Source organism: Sorex fumeus, unplaced genomic scaffold (assembly GCF_029834395.1).
Source record: "Sorex fumeus unplaced genomic scaffold, SorFum_2.1 ptg000048l, whole genome shotgun sequence".
Lineage (NCBI taxonomy): Eukaryota > Metazoa > Chordata > Mammalia > Eulipotyphla > Soricidae > Sorex > Sorex fumeus.
In genome coordinates, this window is record NW_026606105.1 from 7655584 (window position 1) to 7675836 (window position 20253).

The window sequence follows — 20253 nt, forward strand, 5'->3', positions numbered from 1 at the left end:
AGAGGAGAAGGAGGAAGAAGGAGGAGGAGGAGGAGGAGGAGGAGGAGGAGGGGGAGGTGGAAGGGGAAGGAGGAGAAGGGGGATGGGAGGAGGGAGAAAGAAGAAACCAAAGACTTGTTGAGATCAGGAGTATCTCAGCAGATACCTGCCTTGCGTACAGGGGGATGGAGAGGAGTAAACCTGGAACCCCCCTGTGGTCTCTCAGTACTGCCTGTCCTCAGAGTCTGCTACTGAATGTTGTCTGACAAGGAAGCGGGCCTCTCTGAGTCAATGAAGATGAACAGCATTTGGGGAAGATTTTACTTTTTTGCTTTTGGTACCACACCAGGTAATGTTCAGGGCTTCCTCCTGGCTCTGTGCTCAGGGATTGCTCCTGGTAGGGCTCAGAGGAGCAAATCAGATGCTGGGGATCAAACCCGGGAAGGCTGCATGCAAGGCAAACGCCCTCCCCGCTGTACTATCACTGCAGCCCCAAGGTTTTCTTTTCAAAGGAGCAGGAGAATACGTGTGCTGGGATCTCATGGCTGTGAGGCCGTCTCGGCACGACCGCTCTAAGACCATGTCCAGTACCACTAGAGCCCAGTCACTCACAGTGAGCAGGGGGCGGTGGCCAAGGCGGGGAGGCCATTTCTACCTGCGTTTCCAGTTGTCCCTTTGACTGGTTTTCCAGCAATTGCACTGTAGCACTGTCCTCCCGTTGTTCATCGATTTGCTCAAGCGGGCTCCAGTAACATCTCCACTGTGAGACTTGTTACTGTTTCTGACATATCAAATATGCCACGGGGAGCTTTCCAGGCTCTGCCATGCGAGCGAGATACTCTTGGTAGCTTGCCGGGCTCTTCAAGAGGGATGGAGGAATCAAACCCGGGTCGCCCACGTGCAAGGCAAACACCCTACCCGCTGTGCTATCGCTCCAGCCCTTCCAGCAATTAAGCAACGAAAACATCCTCCTCAGCCCGACCTCGGGGCCTGTTCTCTCGCTTTCCTATGCCCGTTCAGGTTTCCTGGCAGAATCAGGGCCAGGGGTGAGAATTCGCAGGGGTGAAGTTTGTCTTTTCTCCCCCGTGCACCTCTGGGGTTTCCCTCCCCGGTTCTCAACCCTAGGTGAGCCTTCTGGAACCTTCTCACCCCTCCTCCGCCCCCCTTCCCGAGGGAAATCTGCGTGTCCCTTGTCATTTTCCCCACCGCTCAGTGGCTCAAGGAAGTGTTTGCTTATTGCTTCAGCACTGACAGCGTGTGTCCCGCGCACAAGCCTTGTTGGACAATCTCTTGCCTGGGAACCAGGCTGGGACCCGACAAGATGCCCTCGTGAATGATGCCCCACGAGACATTGGTCCTGTGTCTAGCAGGGTGCCCAGGAGAGATTAGGCAGTTGCAATGTTTCTGCAGCAAAACGCAACAGATCAGATGCATTTAGAGGCTTCATCGCATATGCCCGAGAACCTTGGATCAGAGGGATTCCACTGTCAGGATCCCAAATGTGAAAATAGTGATTCGAAAGGTTCTATGCACCCCTAGGCTCATCACTGCACTCAGTACTACAGCCAAGAGATGGATGGAAACAACCCAAACACCCAGCTACGGGTGAGTGGATCAAGACACTGTTGTGTGTATACACAACGGGACCCTGTGCAGCTCTAAGGAGGAACAAAGCCAGGCAACTCACAGCAACCTGGATGAGCTGGAGGCTCTCACGCCAGCTGAGTGGGAAGGAAGGGACAGGATCATCTCCCTCCTGTGTAGGACTTCAGCTACACAGCAACGAAGCAATCAAGGGTCAAAGGCAACACAACAGAACTGATCCACACAATGGAGTGGGGGTTGCTGAAAGGGAGGGATCTCAGGGCCCTTGCAGCACAGGGGGGTGTAGTGTTGAAACTGTGTGCTTGAGAAACCGTCATGAATAATCCAGTGAACCACAGAATCTCAATCAGTATTTTTTTTTTTCTTTTTAGGTCACATCCAGCGATGCTCAGGGGTTACTCCTGGCTCTTGCACTCAGGAATTACTCCTGGCGGTGCTCAGGGGACTATATAGGATGCTGGGAATCGAACCCGGGTCGGCCGCGTGCAAGGCCACCGCCCTCCCCGCTGTGCTATCGCTCCAAGCCCCGGTTCACCTTTGTTGGGGTGGGGGCATGGCTTGTTCTGCAGATCCGCAGCCGCCTGCTTTCGGGCGGCTTCTGGGGCAGGAATCTGTCAGCCCCCAGCTCCGAGGCCAGAGGGAAGCGTGTTTCTGGAGGCCCCTGTGTGCCGCAGAGCACATTAGGGAAGATGGGTTTCTCGTTCCTACGCCGCCTCGCCGAGGCTATTTGAACACTGCCCATTTAGGACCGAAACGGGGCTGGTTTATGGTTATAGCCAAGAAAAATACGCATGCTGATAGATGTAGGTGTCTGATCTGCCCATCGGCGAGCGCTTAGAAAAATATTTACCTTTTAACATCTGTGCCGCATTTGTCCCTGCGCAAACACACAGCTGCTCCGTGGCGTTTCTCCCCGAGCGCAGAGGGGCAGCGCCCGTTTGCTTAGTAACGCTATAGCCCTGTCTGGACGCCGAGCAGGCCTGGATTTGTGGTGGGGAGGTTTTTCTCAGATCAACTCCCGGGTTTGAAACAAATAGCTCTGGAGTTTATAAAAGGAAAAGCTTGAGGCCATCCGGGTAATTGGATCTGAAATAACCCCTCACCTCTCGGTTGGCACTCGGGCCCGGACCAGGGTTCAAAGCTGAGCCTGATTTCAGAGCTGGTGGGTTAAGGGGCGGGTGGGGTATTGTGTGTGTGTGTGTGTGTGTGTGTGTGTGTGTGTGTGAGAGAGAGAGAGAGAGAGAGAGAGAGAGAGAGAGAGAGAGAGAGAGAGAGCCACGACCAGGCCGTTTCTGGAGAAAAGCGGAGCCTGGCAGAGGCGGCCCCTTCCCCCGGCCCAGGGTCCAAGTGCTGCCGGCTCTTCGCACACCTCCGATGCGTTGAACTCAACTCCCAGCAGTGTGAGAGGGGGCATTTTCAACTGACCTTATGGACCTGACCCCCTGAACCCCTGCCGGGGAAGCCCGAACCCCTGAACCACACTCCACTGCAGTGCCCAGAGGTTCCGTAGCTGCTCTAAGCACGCAACCAGGAAGTGTCCCTGATTTTACCCACAGCCATGGTCCACACATTTATTTATTTTTATTTTATTTATTTATTTATTTGCTTTTTGGGTCACACCTGGCGATGCACAGGGGTTACTCCTGGGTCTGCACTCAGGAGTTACCCCTGGCAGTGCTCAGGGGACCATATGGGATGCTGGGAATTGAACCCGGGTTGACCGCGTGCAAGGCAAATGCCCTACCCACTGTGCTATCTCTCCAGTCCCTGGTCCACACATTTATTTATTTATTTATTTATTTTTTGCTTTTCGGATAACACCCGGCGATGCTCAGGGGTTACTCCTGGCTCTGCACTCAGGAATCACTCCTGGCGGTGCTCAGGGGACCATATGGGATGCTGGGAATCGAACCAGGGTCGGCCACATGCAAGGAAAACGCCCTACCCACTGTGCTATTGCTCCAGCCCCTGGTCCACACATTTAGTTCCACTTTTACGTTTCCTCCCTCCAATTCTCTCCCCCTCCACCTCAATTTTCTTTTTGGGGGGTTGTTTTGGGGCCACACCCGGCTGTGCTCAGGCTGACTCCTGGCATTGTGCTCAGGAACCACTCCTGGAGATCTTGGGGGACCATATGGGATGCCGGGATGGAACCCAGGTCGGCCAGTGCAAGGCAAGCGCCCTCCTTGCTGTGCCATCACTTCAGCTCCAGACCCAGTTTATTTTCATCTGGGCCACACTCAGCAGTGGGTTGAGTTCCAGGCACATGTGAAGCACATGCTGTACCATGTGAGGCATCCTGCCATATTTCTCTCTAATTAAGATGCTGATGAAGCACACCCCAGGGCACATTTACCCAGAAAATGACTGGGGGTTTTTCTAATGGGGAGGGGCATGTTTGATACTGAGGGCTAGAGAGTGGGGGCAACGTTAATTCTCTCCTTATCAGGGTGAGGTAGAGAGTCTGGGTGTGTCTCCCCACGTCCCTTGCCACCTTCCTTTGCTCTTCCCTCCTCTGCCTCTCTAAGGCCCTGGAAGGCCCAGGGGGAGAAGGCTGAGGCCAGCAGCTTGCAGGGCAGGGGGCAGCAGGGGCGGGAGGGGGCAGGCAAGTGAGGCCGTGGCCACGGCGGGCTCCAGGCTCTGCATCCATCAGAATTCCTTACCTCCTTGGCGTCTTGCTGGTCGCGCAGGGCGATTCCACTCGTAATGAGCTTGTGAAAATAGCCGTTCAGTTTATCTCGGTTCTTATTGGGCAAAATCCGGGCCAGCGGGACCATTATGGATGGAAATGACACTGGAAAGCCAAACACAAAGGTGATGTTGGAAAGGGGGGCGGAGTTCACGGGGGTGGGGGGTGCACCCCCGCCTGGAGCTCACCTTTCCAAGGGGTCTCTGCAGGCTGTGTCTGCTCAGCCCTCCCATGTCCGGGAAGGTCCACTGAGCCCCTGTTCCCACCTGGCTCCAAAGGGGGTCCTCCTGCTCCCAATTTAGGCCGCCCCCCTCCCCCCAGGCATGACAGGGCTGGCTGCTGTCTTCCCGGGGACAGCTCTGCCTCAGGTTACCTGGGAACTGGTGCCGGAGAAGCTCACCTGCTCCCTCACTGTCCAGGTGATTGGTGTCCACCCCGCCTCTATGGCTCCCAGCTGTTACCGGGATGGTTCCCCAAAGCCGCTGCCAGCAGGTGCCGCCCTGGCCCACTGGGCACATGGGCTAAGGGGACATAGGACAGTGGCCGGGAGCAGATCCAAGGACCATCCCTGGGGCTCACTGTGCATGGATCTGAGCAGGATTGGGGCAATGATGGCATCCAGATGCCATCCACGGGGGTCCCAGAGGGCTGTGCCTATTTCCCAGAGCCACGCCCAGGCCCTCAGAACACAGCGGGACACAAGGTCTGGGTGATGGAAAGCGGATCCCAGCCGAGACGGGGAGAGCAAGCGTCTGCACCCAGAGATGCTGTCCCGGGGGTATAGGGACACCGGAGAGAGGCCCGCCCCCCCCCCATCCGAGCCCTGGAAACAGAGGGGCCAATGTCCGCTATGGAAATGGATGGAGACATGGGGAGCAACAAACACGGGGTCCATCCCCAGAGCACCAGGTCACATGCCCTGACCCTTCTGCCCGATTCCTGCGTCCCCTCAAGAGTACAGCGAGACAGGACGTCTACAGAAGGCTTCCCTGGCTGGGGGAGAAACAGACCCTGAGGGTGCAGGGGTGTCGGGTGCCAGACTGGACTCTGCCTGCCTCTGTATGCCTCTGCTTTTCCATCTGTAAAATGGGTGACAAGAACTTCTCCTAGGCCCTCCTCTAGCCCTGACGGGGCCACGTGAATGAATTTCTCAATAAGACCTGTGCTGGGAGAAGGTGGGGATGCCAGGCCAGACCAGAACACCAGCATGGACTCCCTGGGGCCCCCAAATGGGTGACACTGGATGGAGGATCAGGTCTCTGTGGGGTGAACTGCGGGGAGACAACTCAGAGACAGCCCAGAGCCCTTGGTGTCTGAAACTGAGGCCTGGGTCCCCTCCCCCCCCCCCCCCCCCCCCCCCCCCCCCGTCCCATCTTAGCCCCTGGGCACAGGGCGGGAACTTACGGAGCAGAAACATGATGGGCCTGGGGATGGAGTAGGCAAAGAGCTGGCGGCAGTGGTCCACAAAGGGGTGCTCGGGGTTCTTCTGGGAGTCCAGAGGCGTGCCGAAGACCACGCTGGCCACCAGGTCAGTGGTGTAGCAGCTGTAGCACCTGCAAGACAGGGACTGTGAGGTGCGGAAGGACACAGTCGTGGTGCTCCTGCACCCACCCTCCTCCTCAGCTGCCTTGGGAGGGGACGTGTGTGGGGGGGGGGCTGAGCCCACTTTGCCTGGACCCTAAGAGTGGCAGGAGGAGATGTCAGGCCTAGAGCGTCAGTTCAGAGATAAACGCTTGCCTTACATGTGGGAGAGCCAGGTTTGATCCCCATAGCGTCCCCTGAGCCCTGCCAGGAATAGCCCCTTAGCACTGGCTGGGTGTGGCTCCCCCAACCAAGCAAACAAGAATCCTTAGGTACATAGCCAGAAATATAGATGTTAATAACTCCCTTAAGTGAACCTGCTACCAAGTTGATAACTCTTGGGGTCAAAGATAGTGCAGGGGCTGAAGCGATAGCACAGCAGGTAGGGCATTTGCCTTGCATGTGGCCAACCCAGGTTTGATTCCCAGCATCCCATATGGTCCCCTGAGCACCACCAGGAATAATTCCTGAGTGCAGTGCCAGGAGTAACCCCTGAGCATCACCGGGTGTGACCCAAAAAGCAAAAAAAAAAAGTGAGTGAGAGAGAGAGAGAGAGAGAGAGAGAGAGAGAGAGAGAGAGATCGTACAGGGGTAAAGCACTTGTCTTGCAGGTAGCTGGCCTGGGTTCAATCCCGGGTTTCACCTATGGTTTCCAGAGCATCACCAGGAGTGATCCCTGAGTGCAGAGCCAACGAATAACCCCCGAGCGCTGTTGGGTGTGGTCCCCAGCCCTCACAGAGCAGGAAAGGGGGTGTATCTAAGCAGAGCTGGGGAAGGGCAGAGCCCCCCATGGACACAGGATCCAGAACTGGTCAAACACTGAGAATCTGCTGATAAGTGCCATGAAGGAAGGAAGGGTGGACCAAAAGCCAAACACGTGTCCCCCCAGAACTGGGCAGAGATGGTCCAGGCTGGAGGTGGACGGGATTGATGGGCAACCCTCATGGCTGGAGGAGCGCCTGGTTTTATTAGCTTCGTTCCACAGCTCAACAGCTTCCCCAGGGCAACAAACAAGAAACAAGGGCCCTTTACACTCAAATAAATAATACAAGGCAGGCCTCGGGGTAGGCACCAGGAACATGTGTATGTTATTACAGAAAACACACGTGGCACTTCAGAAACAAGCAGAAGGAAAAGTTGTCTGGCAGAAGCTTCTGGAAAATTAACCGCTGCAGCTCTGGGACACGGGTCCCTTTCCCTGCCATGGCGATTTTTAAACTAGAGCACTCCTCTTTGCTGTTGTCATTTTAGAGGAGTCTCAGGTTGTTTCTTCGAAGGTGACCAACTGGCTGTTCATCCAAAGGTTTCAAGGGTCTGTTTCTCGGGCTTGATAGAGAAACACACACATTTCCTCGGTAAGTTCTAGAAGCATCGGTTTATCATTATGGCATGGACAGGGAATTGCTGGCTATTTTTTTTTTTAAATACTGCTTTCATTGAAAACACGCCTACCATCAATCGCAGTTTCCTGCCTGATTTTCAAAGAGCAGTTTGACTACTGTGTGTGATTTTCCTCTGACTTGGGTACAGGGAGAGTTGAGGGGTTCAAGAGTCATTTCCTGGTATGGAGCACAAATAACTCTCACTCAAGCCAGTCTTTCGGAGTCTAAGTAGGGAATGTCCTATTAAAAACATTTTAAGGGGGCCAAAGGGATAGTATAGCAGGTAGGGGGTTTGCCTTGCCCTTGGCCTACCTGGGTTCAATCCCTGGCATCCCATAGGGTCCACTGAGCTCCACCAAGATCTCTAAATGCAGAGCCAGGAGTAAGCCCTGAGCACCACTGGGTGTGGCCCCCAAAACAAACAAACACAAATGAAAAAGCCATTTCCTGGCCTTTCAGAACTGCCCAGTGCATCTCATCTCCTGGTCTCCGAACCAGAGAGAATGTATGCAAGAGGGTTTTGTCAATAGTACAGGTAGATTTTCAATGCTGGTGATGATGATGCCAGTATTTTATTATTTATTTTTTGGGTTCTGGACAGTCACACCTGGTGGTGCTCAGGGCTTACTCCTGGCACTGTGCTCAGGACTAGTCCTGATGAGCTTGGGGGACCATGAGGGGTGACAGGCGACTGAACCCCGGCTGGTCACATGCAAGGCTAGCTCCCTAACCACCACACTCTCTGTCCAGTGCCATTATTATTTCATTCCATCTTACTCTGTTTTATATTAGTTTCTGGTTTGGGGGCTATACCTGGCAGTACCCGGGGATTACTCCTGGTTCCTGCTCTGGAATCACTCTTGGCGGCCCTCAGGAGACCATGTGCAGCGCTGGGAATCTAACTGGGGTGGGTTGCATGCAAGGCAAGTGCTTTAGCCCTGGACATTCTCTTCAGCCTCTATTTCATTTTACTAGTGGTGCCAGGAATCAAACCTAAGGCAAGGCAAGACAGCAAGCGCTCAGCTGCTGTGCTACAGCCCCGCCCCGATGGTATTATCATTTTATTAGCAAAGATATCAGAATGGAATGGCCTCTGGCTCATCTGTCTTGTTCTCCCACTCTCCTTTAGGCTGTTGGAGGAAAAGCAGAAGCAGGCCATCATTCAAGTTTAGGATTCATCTGCAGGATAGGGCTTCTAGGCGGGGGCTATCAACAACAGTTCTTGAAATCAAAAGGCACAGGCATCCCCAAGAGCCCTTCCTTTCTGCGGGCGTGTCCTGCCGTCTCCAGGACAGAAGAAACAAGCAAGGCTTTGCTCTCTGCCTGAGCTGTCAGGACACCATTTTTTTTAGAAGTCTATAGATTTCCTGCATTTGCTGGTCCCTGTAACTTGCCCACCAATCACAGCCAGTTTGAAGAAGCAGAAAATTCCAAACCGCTGTTCCTTACTGTCATAGGAAGTCACGCGTGCTCTTACCTTTGGATGTCAAAAGCGTCCCCGCCTTCTGCATAAGGTTTTAAATGGGCCAGGAGCAGGTCACAGGCTTGGCTGATTAGGGGGATCATCTGAGAGCAGAGAACAACAGTGTAATTAGGACACCAGCCAGGGCCTGCATTTCAATGAACTGCAGATAAAAGAGGGCAACTTTCGAGGTGTTTGGGAGGCAACTTCTCCGCTAAGATTCAAGAGGAAGGTCTAAAATTCACAATGACCATAAAATGTAATAGCTTTAAGTAACTGCTTTAGCTCAAGTAATCTGGCTGTGGGGTTGTGGATATTTTTTGAAACAAAAGGAAGAAAGGATTTGGAACAAATACTCATGAAATCATTATGAGAAATGAACACTGAGCCAGAAATGAGAATCAGTGCTTAGTTTCGTGACATTTGGTTGGCGTTAGAGCGAGCGGAGCCATGCATATGTGCACTCTCTTGAATTAGCCCCAATCCATGTCTGCGCAATTCCAATTACACTTTAGAATATAGACTTTTAGTGTCCAAAGGGAAGTTACGGTCATTTCAACTTCTTACTCCATATGAAAATCACATTGGGAGAATTTCTGCTTCTCTGCCTAGGGGAAAACCCCCTTCAAGAGGCCCCGATGCTCAGACAGGAATTTCTAAATCAAATAGAAATTTTGATATAAAAAACGTTTCTACATTTGGGGCTGGAGAGATAGCACAGCGGGTAGGGCATTTGCCTTGCACGCAACCAACCCGGGTTCAATTCCCAGCATCCCATATGGTCCCCTGAGCACCGCCGGGAGTTAATTCCTGAGTGCAGAGCCAGAAATAACCCCTGTGCATCGCCGGGTGTGACCCAAAAAGCAAAAAAAAACAAAACAAAAAAACCTACATTAAAATCTTTTTTTTTCCCAGGCAGTGGTTTTGGGCTACGTTCCTCCTGGCTCTGTGTTCAGGGATCACTCCTGGAGGGCTTGGGGGATGCATGGGGTGCCAGGGATCTCACGTGAATCAGGCACATGCAAGGCAAACATCTTACCTGCTGTACTATTGCTTTGACCCCCTTAAAATGGTTTGGGTTTTGGTGTTTTTTTTTTTTTGCTTTTTTTCTGGGTCACACCCGGCGATGCACAGGGGTTACTCCTGGCTCATGCACTCAGGAATCACTCCTGGCAGTGCTCGGGGGATCACATGGGATGCTGGGAATCGAATCCAGGTGCATGCAAGGCAAACTCCCTACCCACTGTGCTATGGCCCCAGCCCCCTTAAAATGTTTTTAATATGAAAATTTCCTACTTAGACTCCAGAAGACTGGCTTGAGTGAGGGCGATTCTTTGTGAGGTCTCACAGGTACCCACGGGATCTTTTATTCACCCCGTCTGCTTGAGGAATCAATTTGAAACATGGAGAGGAATTCTTTGGATCAATGCACATTCTAGAACATCACCATAGCTAAAACAATGTGCTAAAACATGCTATTTTGAGCTTTTGAGATAGGAAACGTTATGTTGCAAGGTTTCCTGTGTTTGGGTTCTACTTTTGGACCCCAGCACGTGCTCTGTCGCTGGAGTTACATCCCTCACTGCTGGTTCATTTGTTCCTGTATCTAGTGCTTCTCTCAGCGGCTGGCACCCAGCAAATGAGGGGGTTGAGCAACTGCATTGACACATGAAGACGTTCTGATGCTGACTTAAAAAGGACAAAGCTACTCTTTGCTCTTGAGACATCGGAAAGCTGTACAATGCAGATCTACTAGGGAGAAAGGGATGCTGTATTGCATTGAGGCCTACTGTGTCTCCTTCCAAACATTTTTTGTTGGCTCTTTGTCTGACTTCCTCCCAGTGACAGTGGTTCCCCAAATAAAGTTCTGCTCCTCCTTATTGCCCCTGCGCCCCCAAGTAACTGCTGACCTCCTGTTACCCACGGTTCACACACTCCTCCGTGCTATTTGCTATTCTATTGCATTCATTTCACACACCCCAGGGTGCCTCTGCAAGGTGTTTGCAGCAACTGAATACGGTCTCTTAGGCATGAAGCAATGAGCCGCAGACGGGTCACGGTCCTCCAGGTTCATTACAAAGCCAGATGCAGCTGTCTGGACACGTGACACAGGCCAACAGTGAGGTTCAGGCAGTGAAGACCACCGGGCAGGACTTTGCGCATGATCCAACCCCACGTGCAACTGAGGTTTTGACCCTGCGGTTTTGGGTTCCTCTCAATAGGCTTTATGTTTTTGGAGCAGGGAGTGCTGTCCAAGCCTGCTGGCCATGTGCTGACACAGAGCGTCAGGGCACGGGAGAAGCCTGGCTGAGTAGGATGGTCTGGGGGGCACCTGCTGGATAGTTCTCCCCTGCCACGAACACCCTAAACTGTATGTGCCGGAAGGACTGGCACACCCGGGGCCCCTCTCAGAAGGGAGGGTTGAGGCAGAGGAGGGATGAGCTGACATGGAACCGGGCTGGGTGGGCTCCCAGGGCAGGGCCTGAACATACCCATACACCCAGGCAAGGCCCCTGAGCCCCTGAGGGCGTGCAGGGGCGCGCCACAGGGTGACCACGAGGCAAACGACACTCCCTGCTCATCAGACCAAAAGGGCTTAGAGGGCTGGTTAGGGGGTGGACTCAGCGTGTGGAGGTCAGAGACAGGGCACAGAATGTTGGTGTTGGGGGCCATGCTCGAGGCTTCGGGTGTCCAGCACTCCGGGCACTGGTTGTTTTGGTCACAACTGAAATTGAGTCGTGTGCTTTTGAAGCCTTCCTTCTGTTTGCCCGTAGGTATGAAGGCTCGAACCCAGAGCCCAGGGCCCTCTGCTAAACACTGCATTCGCTGACCCCAGCAGCAGCCGTTCTTAATCGGTTATCACCACTCAGGCCAGCTGAGCATGAACTGCAACGAAGCTTCTGCCCGTTCACATCTCATTCCGAAGCCGGCTGGAAGAGACCTTGGCAAATGATTTGCCAAAATAGCAACGTCACTCATGCTGTGCCTTCCAAGCCTCTTCCACCTGTGTACCCATGTGCCAGTCGGCTGCCAAGAGCCCCTGAGTAATGCCCTCAACTAGCCCTGGGTATCTGGGAGATGAGGACGCTGGACTCCTAGGAACTCTGGGTGGAGCCGCCTGCCCGCTGCTTTCTTGGCTAAATACTCAGAGACCGCAAATTTAACAATCTGGCGGGTTGCGTAAATGACTCTCAAGAAATCTCCGACCACCTCGTGTTTGGAGAACCAGCGAAGCCACACTGCTGTGGCTGGCCCCACCGGCCACGTTCCTTTCATGATTTTAATCAACTTAGCTGTGCAAGTAAACTGACTTTAATAAAATCCCATATGCCAAAATAGCGTTTAGATTGATTTCAGACGGAGAGTCACATAGCAAGACAGAAAAACCCTGTTTGAATAGAAGTCCCCGTAGATCGTGGGCTCAGTGCTTTCTTAATGTGGCAAAAATGGGATGCACCGTCCTATTTGATTTATATGCACTCCTCAAGAGAGGCATGCCTGCGCGTGAAGTGGAGTGGGGGGAACCACAACGGAATCCAGTGGCGTGTCTGCACGGGGCAAGAGCAGGGGGCTGGTGGCTCCCTCAGCATCGCCGATGTGGCACCCCACAATCATAAAAACAAAAAGTGGGGGTGTCCCAGCTGCCCACCACGGTTCCTCTGCCTGTGGCTACAGTCTTTGTTGCCGGCTGGCGTGATTGTAATTTCCTACCACATTCCGCCGGCTATCTGTCGAACTGAATGGATAATGACATTTTTATTTGGGTTAATGCGATATGAGACGGGGCATGTAATATGAAAAAACGTTTTAAAAAAGCAATGCGGTGAAAACATCCGAAGATGGTGCAGCCCGATCACGCGTCGGCCAATCACCGGCGTCTCAGGGTCTCGCCTTCGCGTTAGCCACACGCAGCGGTGGAATATTTACTCTTACACGAGTTGCATACAAACCAAAGCTCTCTTTGACGGGCTTGCAATCATCTCTCCACAACCCCGAGCCCTGCAGTGATTCCTCTAGATTTGCAGACAAGCGGGAGAGGTGGCTGGTGCATGATTACACACACACACACACACACACGCACGCACATGCACGCACACATGCACACACATGCACACGCACGCACACACCCAGAGGCACAAAGTGCTTCATCGCATGGGTCTTCATAAGACTCCCACTCATTGGTTACATTTCATCTTCTTTTAGGCTAGGGAGTGATTTTCATCTTTGGCTTTTTCCCCCTGCATTTTTTTTATAACGCACATATATTACGCTTAGATCAGATAAAATATGAATATATTTCTACGTCCAGCAACCCAGGCTGCAGAGAAGGTTTCCACTGTGCTGGCCTCTTATGCTGAAGATGTGAAGAAGATGGGCGGGGCAGGATGCACAGTCATCAGCTCCTTTGTAAAATAACTAGCAAGGACCAAGCTCCTGCCCCTGCCTGGGCAGGACCCCCCAGGAGGGGCGTTTATTGAATGAAAGTGTCCTACTTTATTTTATTTGTTTGACTTGGGGGCCACAACCAGCAGTACTGTGGGCTTACTCCTGGCTCTGCACTCAGAGGTCACTCCTGGCAGTGCTCGGGGACCAACAAGGGGTGCCGGAGATACAACCTGACCTTACCCGCTGTGCTCTATCACTGGTCCCAGAAAAGTCTGTGCTTTGCTGACTTTGCCTGTGGAATTCTGAGTCAAGGTGCAGACAAGAGCAAGCAACAGAGCTCATCCCAGAAGGCTGAGGGGGTGATGAGGAAGAAGGGCAAAGGCAGTTTTTTCTCTCCTGTCCCGTGATCCCCAGAATTTTGTCAGTGCCATTCCCGACTGTGTGGAGACACAGTGGAGAGCAGACACCCTGAGCCACGGCCAATCCTTAGGTTTCCTCTCCTTGGCACTTTATTTGGGTGGCCAGCGGGCAGGTGGGTTCACATCACCGCTACTATTTCTTCCTCTGCAAAGTGGGGTGACCAACATGGAACCCAGCGGAGCCAATCCATGCCCTGCAGCCCTCCCCGTGCCTGTCTCCTCCCGCCAGGCAGTGCCCACTGCCTCCTCCTGCTCTCTCCCCATCCCCTCCTCCATCCAGCCTCTCATCTCCCCAGGGGTCTGCCATGCTGGCTCTGCCACCTGTCACCGGGACTCTAGCCATCCTGCTTCACGGGGATAAGCACTGTGTTTTCAGCTGCACTGCGGTCTTAATGCCTCATTCAAAGCCTGGCACACAGGTAAATGCATTTTTAAAAGAGCCTCCTTGCCTTCCTCGTCTCTTCCTCACTTTGCCATCTATCCCGTGCCCAGCTGCCAGACTGGACTCATGAAAATACACGTTATCTGAGCAGTGGTTTGTGAAACTCCTTTGAAGCATCCGATTGGCTGGAGGCTGTGCGCTCCAGAGCCCATGACCATAATAGCTGCTGCTAATCACAGGAGCAAACTTAGAGGCGGGCCTTCCCCTGGCCATGTCTTCAGACGGATGGACGCCTGATACCAAACAGACAGGCCACCTGCTAAACCAAACTGCCTTCTGTCTGTAGAAAGCAGGAGCTAAGAAAGCCTTGTTGTTTAAGGTGCCAAGTCCAGGGGGTCTTTGTTACGGAGCAATAAATAACAAAGACGTTTTCCATGTCAGTCTCTTGAGATAACTCTTGTGTGTTGTTGTGTTGAAGTTCTTAGTGCTTGTGTCAGGAGCGGGCACTCTTCAGCATATTCAGCTGATTTTCTAGAAGGTTCTCTGCAATAACTGGCTGATGAGATGTCCTTTGAGGACCTTGAGATAGATAGTACCCAAGAAACACTCAACTGTCAAAGATGGAATTGAAGTAGGTTTTACTTGGAGAGAAATTTGGGCAAGATGGAATCTTTCTAAACTTGGTTGTCACCCCTTCCTGAGGTGCTCATCGGATCTACGAAGTCCCTTTCCGTGGATGCTCTGGTGTTCCATGGAGGTTACTCAGCTCCAGGTTGGCCCATGGGGGCCCATGGCTGGGGGTCCATGAGAATAGCAGGCCCGGTCAGGGCCTCAACATCCTGCCACCGGCACCATCCTCCAGCTGGCCTCCTGGCTTCTCTCCTATGCACTGACTTTAGAATTACGTGATGACCTAAAAGGCATAACCTGCCGACTTTGATGCTTATCTAAAGCATCAAAGTAGTTAGTAATTAGTAATTTCCTAAATTATCTTTCTAGATAATTGAGGAAAAGTGATTATTGGAATTCAAGATCCTTCGACTCCCGGATTGTTCCATTTTCTCCAAAACTAGGAGTCACGTTCCCTTTGCTGCACAATTCATTAGCTTCTACGTTTCACTGGAGGCAGTTCTGATGCCATGAACTGGAAACACACACACACACACACACACACACACACACACACACACACACACACCCTTGGCTCTTCTGGCAATTGGGGGGTGGATCAGCTTGCACCAGGGAGAGGGAAGGAGGGGGTTGGGGTCTTTTCTGTGCTGCTCTATGCTTCTCCACCAAGAAGGCATCTCACAGACAGTGCAGAGCCTGCCCACTCACCTGTCTATACAGGAAGTGGGCATAGGAAGGAACTGCCACCTTGAGATTCAAACATGCCCCGCTGGAGACCTGAGAAGACCTGAACTTTCTCTCACCTGCTCCAGAAATGTTCACAGAAATGGAAGCAGAAGCTAAAGCTGAACCACGTCTGCCCCACTTCCAAGGATCTAAGAGCTTTGCATTGTCCTGTGAAGTTTGCACAAGCCCTCTCCCTCCCATGTTGCCACTTCCTGTTCCAGCTTCCTCTCTGTCCTGGCCAGTTTGTTCTCCTTTATGTCCTAGACACACCCAGTACTCTGGGCCCAGGTGCCTCTGCTCCTGAGCTCATTCCACCTGCAATGTGCCTTTTCTTTTTGCCAAAAGTTAGCAGAAATCAGAGAATTCAAGTGCCGGAGCTACCAGCCCAATGTACTCTCAAAGGGATTTCCCATGAGAGGAGGAGGAAGAAGAGAGAGAGAGAAAAAAAGAGACAGAGAGAAGAGAAAGAGAGAGAAAACATGCATCCTCTTTCATCCTTCTTTACTTGGTGGTAATGCAGGAATGTACATACTTGGTGATTTCTACACTATAAACCCCTTCAAGATATGAAATCATAATAAATAGGAACTGGGCCTTATGAATTTAACATTTCATTCTATTTGATGTTCTGGGATAAATGGGTAATGTTTTGGAACAAATATCAGGAGGGGGGCGGTTCTGAGTAAATAAGGGTCAGCTGATGGGACTGGGCAGTAACACGGAAACAAACCTCCGGTTGGTTCGAAACAGAACAATCAGTACCCAAAGTGTTCATTGAAAGCACCGACTAATAAATGACTAATAAATGTAAAATGAATACCAGTTAACAAAACTTCTTGCCTCCCTCTGCAGCCGCCCGGATCTTAAAAACATCCCTGACTTGTTTTTATGCAAAATCCCCTGCTGTTAAGGATCAGCTCAAGCCATCTCGTGAATAATCAAGTGTCATTTCTCATAAGTCAGTGACTCCTGTCAAGAGTTGTGACCAATCAGAACTCACTCCGACGAGGAGGCGGCGGCTGGCATCACCTAGCAACAATCAGGCTGGAAGAATATTTAGATGCTCTTTTAGCTCTCACCAGCGGCAAGTCAGAGTGACATGATGATTCTGGCAAAGGAAGGCCAAATTACAACCCAGGATGGGGTACCAGGGATGAGGAGTGTGTTTGCTTTTAAATGCAAATGAAACAAGAATGGGTTTTCACCAGAATTTCAACAGTCCATCATTATCCGATTTTAATTAGGAGATTAGGTGTCAGTGGAGTACAACTGTGTTATGGGATAATGGTCTCTTGCTGCTAAATTCCCAGACATTCTGGAAAATGGACAACTGGTCAGGCAGGGTGGGATGTGGGCACGGGGCAGAGGGGTGGGGGGGGGAATGTGGAACTATCAATTACCTGCCACTGTTACATCTGGGTTCTAATGGCTTTCCATTTTATAATAATAATAATAATAATAATAATAATAATTATTATTATTAGCTTTTTGTGTCACATCCGGCGATGATCAGGGGTTACTCCCATCTCTGCATTCAGGAATTACTCCTGGCATTGTTTGGGGGATTAAATAGGATGCCAGAGATCAAACCCAGGTCAGTGTTAAAGGCAAACACCCTACCTGTTGTACTATCACTCTGGCCCAATTTTCGTTTTTCTCTTGCTTAGAAAAATTAAGAAATTAAAACAGTGGCTGGAGTGTTAGTGCAATGGGTAGGGCGTTTGTCTTGCATGCAGCTAACCTGAGTTCCATCCCCAGCATCCCATACAGTCCCTCAAGCACAACGAGGAGTAATCCCTGAGCATCACTGGGTGTGATCCAAAAAGAAAAAAAGAAAGAAAGAAAGAAAGAAAGAAAGAAAGAAAGAAATTAAAGCAGATATTACAAATAGATTGCTGGAGGTAAAGGCAAGAGGTAAAAGCTGTGACCTTAAACATCCCTAGTGACTGGGTTCTACTTTTGAAGCCTTGTGTGTCACATCTCAAGAGTTGACCGTGAACATGGAAAGGCCAAACAGAACCATGAGGATGATGGTAATGCAGCAAAGACTTTTGCCCTGAAATGGTCTGAAATCTGCATTGACATACAAGCCAGCTCTATCAACTTAACTTTTTTTTTTTTCACATTGCAGTCATTTTTGAGTAATACATCTTCTCCAAGGCAGAAAAGGTCTAGAGGGAATAATAACCACATCTGCCTCTGCTTTTAAGATTCATACATTATTGACTGTGCCTTCCTGACAGGAAACATCTGGAAGAATGTGAAAAATTAGGCAGAGAGTTGGGTTCTCAGCGACTGTGAGAGATACCAGCCTTCCCTAGGGGCCTGATTTTTCTTTGCCGAAGTCTCCCCGGCCTGGAGATTTCATCGGCTCATTTCCTCCAGAGGGACACACACAGCCAGTCTCAGGCTATCACTGATGAAGGAGCCATGTGGCACCTGTGCTCAATGGATCACCTGTTTGCAGTGTCCTTGGTGATAAAGGAAGGTCCATTACTGGGACAATCCAAGTGGCCGTGTCTGAGCTGCCATGTTGGGTGTGATGGTTGGCTTATCTAGATTGGAGTCTGTGGTCATTTGGGGGTGATTGAAAAAAACTGAATTTCTGTGTAATCTCCCTCAGAGATCTGCTGTCCAATCTCCTCAGGCCTTTAAGTAGCCAAGGAGGACACTCTCTATTCATACCTTTATCTATTCAAAGTTTAAACGGGCCCGGAAGAAACAGAAACATTTTTTTAAACCACCAATCTTTCTCTTGTCCTTGAAAAGGGACTCAGTACCCCTCTAAGAACATGGCTAGTGGGTGTGCCCTCCCAGGTCCAGTGCCCACCCAAATAGAGCCCCCGGCAGCTGCTTGCTCCCACAATCCAAAATCACCACCATGACCCTGGCCAGCCTCCACCATCTCAGGACGAACCTCACCTAGATATTAATCTGCTGAAAATTCGAATATGTGTGTTTTGTGACTGAAATCTCCAGTCTTTCTGGGAGTTGGATTGGGCTACCTCTCCCTACCCCCCTGTACTTCCAGAAGCCCTGGCAGTCATGTCCACATCCAAAAACTACCATCCTGTTAAAAAAAAAAAGCTACTCCAACTGTATCTTCCCAATAAAAATGCTGACCAAATATGATGACCTCTTAGTACCTGTATTGCAAACCATAATGCACAAAAGGAAAGAGAGAGAGAGAGAGAGAGAGAGAGAGAGAGAGAGAGAGAGAGAGAGGAAAAGTGCCTGCTGCCTGCCATGGGGGTGGTTGGGGGGGTATAAAGGAAACTGGGGATATTGGTGGTAGGAAATGGTGATGGGATGGAACTGGTGATGGGATGGGTGATGGAACATTGTATGACTGAAACCTGTTCACGAACAGCTTTGTAATGATCTATCTCACGGTGGTTCAATAAAAAAAAAAAGATGACTTGTACTATTTTGCAGAATATGACTGGACCCTTTTTGGTTCTTGATGATTTCAAATCTTTCCCCATGACAGTAATTATAGCTTGAGATTTATCCTCATGTGAGTAGTTTAGTTGCTTTTCTCACCAATGGATGACTTGATTCTGGCTTCCGTGGAATTTTTCTGGTCTTTTTTGTGTAAACTTCCACAATCACTTACAAAACTTAGAAGCTAATTCCAACTGATTTCCTACTTTTCAAGTCAGAAGAGTGTCTAGGCATATACAAGGATAGATTTCATCCTGTTTTTCCTCTTCCTGGTGAGTTATAAAAAAGAAAGAAGAGGAAAAACTAGGACTGACCCGGGTCCCTAGTGAATCCCGTCACTTACACTTTCCCTTCAGAGATGAACCAACAAAGTGCCAGTTTTGCTTCTTGCAGTGAAATCTATTTCTGATCCAGAGTGGAGGCTTACACAAAATTTTACAAGCTTAGCTTTTGGTTCAAGCCTCCTCTCTCAAAACTTTGCTAGCTGGCCCTTACAAAGAATAAATGAGGTCAGAGAGATCGTCAGGCCAGAGCACGTGCCATGTCTGCAGGGGTCAGATTTGGTTCCTAGCACCACTGCCAGGAAGGAACACATCCAACACCTAACCTGACCACTGTTAGGTGAGTCGCCCAAAACTTTTTTTTTTTTAAAGAAAAACAAAATCCCGGGGCTGGAGCAATAGCACAGAAGGTAGGGCATTTGCCTTGCATGTGGCCGACCTGAGTTCGATTCCCAGCATCCCATATGGTCCCCTGAGCACCGCCAGGAATAATTCCTGAGTGCAGAGCAAGGAATAACCCCTGTGCATTGCTGGTGTGACCCAAAAAGAAAAAAAAAAAGAGAAGAAAAGAAAAGAAAAGAAAAACAATATCCCTTAGTGGATAAGATCTCACAGATCGAACTGGCAAGTTTCCCTAACTAGCACAGTGGGTAGGGCATTTGCCTTGTATGCAGCCAACCCGGGTTCAATTCCTCCATCCCTCTCGGGGACGGGTAGCCCAGCAAGCTACCGAGAGTATCCCGTCCACATGGCAGAGCCTGGCAAGCTCCCCGTGGCTTATTCGATATGCCAAAAACAGTAATAAGAAGTCTCACAATGCAGACGTTACTGGTGCCCACTTGAGCAAATCAATGAACAATGGGAGGACAGTGACAGACAGTGCTACAGATAAAAAATTTTTAAAAGTATGAGACTAAGGTCCAAAGCCAGCGAACACAGGGGCCAGGAGGACTGGTAAATGGTTGGAAGCTTGCCACAAGTGTGTGGGGGTGGACGGCAGTTAGGATAGAGAGGACCACTGTGACAATAATAGCTGGAAATGATCACTCTGGACAAGAAACGAGTGTTGAAAGTAGGTAAAGGGATATCCATGATAACACTTCAGTATCTGTATTGCAAACCATAATGCCCAAATGCCCAAAATGAGAGAGAGAGAGAAAGAGAGAGAGAGAGAGAGAGAGAGAGAGAGAGAGAGAGAGAGAGAGAGAGAGAGAGAGAAGCTATGTGTTGCCATAGAGGCAGCAGGGAGGCAGGAGGGAAACTGAGGACACTGATGGTGGGAAATGT

The 20253-nt window shown here is 50.7% G+C and overlaps 1 protein-coding gene across 1 annotated transcript in view; it reads right to left on the reverse strand.

Moving 5' to 3' along the window:
* TBXAS1 (thromboxane A synthase 1) overlaps window positions 1–20253 on the reverse strand; it is a 165031-nt gene that overhangs the window by 40291 nt on the left and 104487 nt on the right. Inside the window, exons 6-8 of the mRNA XM_056123968.1 lie at window positions 8714–8802; window positions 5678–5826; window positions 4248–4378 (exon numbers count right to left, since the gene is read on the reverse strand). Coding sequence (XP_055979943.1) covers window positions 4248–4378; window positions 5678–5826; window positions 8714–8802 — 369 coding nt within the window. The remainder of the gene's footprint in view (window positions 1–4247; window positions 4379–5677; window positions 5827–8713; window positions 8803–20253) is intronic.